General features: G+C 45.6%; 1 protein-coding gene across 1 annotated transcript; it reads right to left on the bottom strand.

Moving 5' to 3' along the window:
• Positions 1-1,314: 1,314 nt before the first annotated feature.
• LOC128208378 (adhesive plaque matrix protein-like) lies at positions 1,315-4,318 on the bottom strand. The gene is made up of 3 exons (XM_052911939.1): positions 4,249-4,318; positions 2,739-3,467; positions 1,315-2,627 (listed from the first exon to the last, which is right to left on the bottom strand). The coding sequence occupies exons 1-3, from the start codon at positions 4,316-4,318 to the stop codon at positions 1,315-1,317; spliced, it is 2,112 nt and encodes a 703-aa protein (XP_052767899.1).
• Between the last annotated feature and the right edge of the window lie 516 nt (positions 4,319-4,834).

The following is a 4,834-nucleotide window of genomic DNA, read 5'->3' as shown; positions in this document are numbered from 1 at the left end:
TTCAGAGGGACATACTACATGTGTGAATAAGCAACATGCTTGGTGACGCATGTGTGCATGTGGTGGTGGTGGGGGGGGGGGGGGGGCGAAGTCGCATAATGTATAGGGCGACAGACAGCAGGTTTGGATAAGTAGGTCCAGGGGTACAGACCACGGGTGCGGAGACGTATATGCAGAGGGACAGACCGTATTCATGGAGACGTGTAAATGAGATGCATTAATATATTAATATATCCCGCAGTTAAACAGCATGTGACCGTATTAAGATTGCTTTTTACGCCCACTTACTTTATTCTATTAGTATGCATCAGCTTTCCGTGGTATATTATGACATTATTATAGGCAGACCCCGAGGTATATTTTCAGTGTGTCGTAAACTAGTTTAACAAAACACACTAGAGCAGCAACATGTAAAAGAAATGGATACTCATGGACAAGGCAAGAAGAAAACAGATCGAGTAGAGACTATATATCAATAAACTCATTGTGCCGCTGCAAACAAAAAATTAAGTATGGCCAATTTATCTTCGTCAGTATTTCTCCGAACTGGAGACAAACTAGTTTACTTGTATTTATCAAGTTATGTAATCCGAAATATCTGGCAATGAGTCAGACAAGAACTATCAATACCCAATTGTCGCGGATAAAAATACGAGGATGTTTGCTCACAATTAATGATAGTCGCCACAATATTTCTCACGAGCTTCGATGAAAACCCCGCAGCCCTATTGAGACCCCGTATCTTTTCAAAGCAAACAAATCCTTACAAAATGAGTTTTGTGATGATACAGGGTTAAACAAACTTCTCTTTGCGATACCTTTACATAATAGGCAATACTCTAATTGCCTTTTTACCTTTTTCTTAACTTTCTGCGACGTCTAAGTTATAATTTGGAAAATCAAACAACCCCGCATACCAGGTAATTACAGGTTAACACATGCAGCTTTTAGGACTGAAAACAGTTATTTCTGAAACATTTTCAACGTTTTGATTGTATAAATATTAAGGCAATATGTTTATAGGCAAACATTTCTATGATCCCGTGCAACATAAGGTAGACTTACTTCAAAGAGTTCTGCACGGCATGCTGAGGTCCAAATACCAATCCTATAAATCAGTTGAGATGTGGCCTCATTGGTTTGCGTGCACTACTTACATGATATACGAGACATGCTAATATACAAGATTTAAACATGAACATGTGTTTTGTAAAAACATGAATAAAATAATGTATTTGTCACAAAGTAAAAAAACCCAGGAAAGTTATGGTGCGTTTTATATATTACGCGAACATTAATTTATCAAAACAGTTTTCAATATAACAAAGAGGCCTTGTGAGTCTGCTGGTGGATATCGCAGTTCTTGTGAGTCTGGCGGTGGATGTCGCAGGCCTTGTGGGTCTGGTGGTGGTTGTCGCAGGCCTTGTGAGTCTGGTGTTGTTTGTCGCAGGCCTTGTGAGTCTTGTGTTGATTGTCGCAGGACTTGTGAGTCTGGTGTTGATTGTCGCAGGCCTTGTGAGTCTGGTGTCGTTTGTCGCAGGCCTTGTGAGTCTGGTGTTGTTTGTCGCAGGCCTTGTGAGTCTGCTGGTGGATATCGCAGTTCTTGTGAATCTGGCGGTGGATGTCACAGGCCTTGTGAGTCTGTTGGTGTTTGTCGCAGGCCCTGAGGGTCAGATGGTGGTTGTCGCAGGCCTTGTGAGTGTGGTGGTAGTTGTCAGTGGCCTTGTGAGTCTGGTGGTGTTTGTCGCAGGCCTTGTGAGTCGGGTGGTGGTTGTCGCAGGCCTTGTGGGTCTGGTTGTGGTTGTCGCAGGCCTTGTGAGTCCGGTGGTGGTTGTCGCAGGCCTTGTGGGTCTGGTGGTGGTTGTCGCAGGCCTTGTGAGTCCGGTGGTGGTTGTCGCAGGCCTTGTAGGTCTGGTGGTGGTTGTCGCAGGCCTTGTGAGTCCGGTGGTGGTTGTTGCAAGCATTGTGTGTCTTATGGTGGTTGTCGCAGCCATTGTAAGTCTTGTGGTGGTTAACGCAGGCCTTATGAGTCTTGTGCTGGTTGTCGCAGGCCTTGTGGGCTGATGGTTGTTCTCGCAGGCCTTGTGTGTCTGGTGGTGGTTGTCGCAGGCCTTGTGGGTCTTGCGGTGGTTGTCGCAAGCCTTGTGAGTCTTGTGTTTTTTGTCGCAGGCCTTGTGGGCTGATGATAGTTGTCGCAGGCCTTGTGAGTCTTGTGGTGGTTCTCGCAGGCCTTGTGGATCTGGAGGTGGTTAACGCAGGCCTTGTAAGTCTTGTGCTGGTTGTCGCAGGCTTTGTGGGCTGATGGTTGTTGTCGCAGGTCTTTTGGATCTGGTGGTGGTTGTCGCAGGCCTTGTGAGTCTTGTGGTGGTTGTCGCTGGCCTTGTGGGTCCGGTGGTGAGTTTCGCAGGCCTTGTGGATCTGTTGGTGAGTGTCGCAGGCGCTGTGATTCTGGTGCTGGTTGTCGCAGGCCTTGTGGGTCTGGTGCTGGTTGTCGCAGGCATTGTGGGTCTGGCGGTGGTTGTCGCAGGCCTTGTGTGTCTTGTGCTGGTTGTCGCAGGTATTGTGGGCTGATGGTTGTTGTCGCAAGCCTTGTGAGTCTTGTGTTGGTTGTCGCAGGCCTTTTTGGTCTGGTTGTGGTTGTTACAGGCCTTGTGTGTCCGGTGGTGCTTGTCGCAGGCATTATGGGTCTTATGGTGGTTGTCGCAGGCCTTGTGAGTCTTGTGGTGGTTAACGTAGACCTTGTGAGTCTTGTGCTGGTTGTCGCAGGCCTTGTGGGTCTCGTGGTGTTTGTCGCAGGACTTGAGAGTATTGTGCTGGTTGTCGCAGGCCTTGTGTGTCTGGTGGAGCTTGTCGCAGGCCATGTGGGTGTGGTGGTGATTGTCGCAGGCCTTGTGGGTCTGGTGGTGGCTGTCGCAGGCCTTGTGGGTCCGGTGGTGAGTGTCGCATGCCTTGTGAGCCTGGTGCTGGTCGTCGCAGGCCTTGTTGGTCTGGTGCTGGTTGTCGCAGGCTTATGGGTCTGGCGGTGGTTGTCGCAGGCCTTGTGCGTCTTGTGGTGGTTGTCGCAGGCCTTGCGAATCTGGTGGTGTTTGTCGCACGCCTTGTGAGTCTGATGGTGGTTTTCGTAGGCCTTGTGGGTGTGGTGGTGATTGTCGCAGGCCTTGTGGGTCTGGTGGTGGCTGTCGCAGGCCTTGTGGGTCCGGTGGTGAGTGTCGCATGCCTTGTGAGCCTGGTGCTGGTCGTCGCAGGCCTTGTTGGTCTGGTGCTGGTTGTCGCAGGCTTATGGGTCTGGCGGTGGTTGTCGCAGGCCTTGTGCGTCTTGTGGTGGTTGTCGCAGGCCTTGCGAATCTGGTGGTGTTTGTCGCACGCCTTGTGAGTCTGATGGTGGTTTTCGTAGGCCTTGTGAGTCTGGTGTTGTTTGTCGCAGGCCTTGTGAGTATTTGCTGGTGGTTGTCGCAGTTCTTGCGAGTCTTACGGTGGATTTCGCAGGCCTTATGGGTCTGGTGGTTTTGTGTCGCAGGCCTTGTGGATCTGTTGGTGGTTGCCACAGGCCTTGTGGTTCTGGTGGTGATTGTCGCAGCGGCTACTTCCCTTTATAGTACTAGGTCTTGTGCTTTTCATGGCATTACTACGATAACAATACAATGGAAGAACCAGGTTTAAGCCCCTTTTAAAACTGACATATTCGATAAAACTGTTACTTTGATGAATAAGCATTTAAGCGGCAACCACAAGTTACTTAAATAAAAATAATAGAATTTTATTTTTATTTTAAATACCTTCAATTTTCAATTTTGAAAGATGTACTTATCAAATATTTTTAGAACCGGAGAAATCAACCCCAGCATAGTATTAGCTAGAAATCAGCATCTGTCCTATCGCGGCGGCGGACATGCTGTTCGACCAGTTCCCGGTTTAACGTGGTAAGACTCACAAAGGTCAATGAATTAGCCCGAGCTTGTATCTGTTCTTTATTGACGACTGATTGAATAATTTGGAACATAATTCACGAAATAAGAGAACGACATATATTTAATTTTCCGACATGCAATGCTGTTGTGTTTAATCAAAGTAGTAAAAACTGAAGAAAAAGAAATATGTGCACGGACAATATTTCGGAATATGTTGATGTTAATAAATTACAACTAGGATTAAACATAACAAAACAATGGATATATATACACATATATCTGCGTTTTGCTTCAATTATCGGTCTTACGGACAGAGTTATTGCTTAAGACGGAATCCTACCTTCAACTACCAAGTTTCGGGTTACTGAGAGCTTTATACGGCAGTGAAATATGGGGTGGCCTACATCCATCACAAATCAGATGTCTGGAAAGGGTTCAGTGATAATATGTCATGTTATTTCAACACAATATACACGAAGTGATATTGCTTTCAGCAGCGGCTTTTACTCACTTGAAAACTTAATAAAATAAAGGAAACACATTTAAAGGGGTTATTTCATGAATTGTATTTTTCAACTGCTGAGCTTGTCCCTGTATTTTTCATTATAGTGTTGTAACATGTACTTTTTACGGCGTATTTTCTTCACTGTACAGGCGTGGGTTCGATCCCCATTAAAACCAGGCTTTTTATACTTTAGTTGCATTTTTCTGCGATTTTGATATCAAATATTAAAATGATTAAGATAAAAATGTTTTCAGATTATTCACCGGGAAAAATCATTTTCCTTCCCAAACTTGAGCGAGTCCCTTTAAATAATAAAAACAGAGTGAAACGTAACTTTCTTCGAAGATATAAAAATGCATCTTTCTTAATAAAACCTGTATTTCTTTTTCGAAAACATTAGATGTAAACTCAAAATGGATAC

This window comes from Mya arenaria, chromosome 11 (genome assembly GCF_026914265.1).
Source record: "Mya arenaria isolate MELC-2E11 chromosome 11, ASM2691426v1".
In the NCBI taxonomy this organism is placed as follows: Eukaryota; Metazoa; Mollusca; class Bivalvia; order Myida; family Myidae; genus Mya; species Mya arenaria.
The sequence above is the reverse complement of the archived record's forward strand: the minus strand, read 5'-3'. Positions and strand labels throughout refer to the sequence as shown.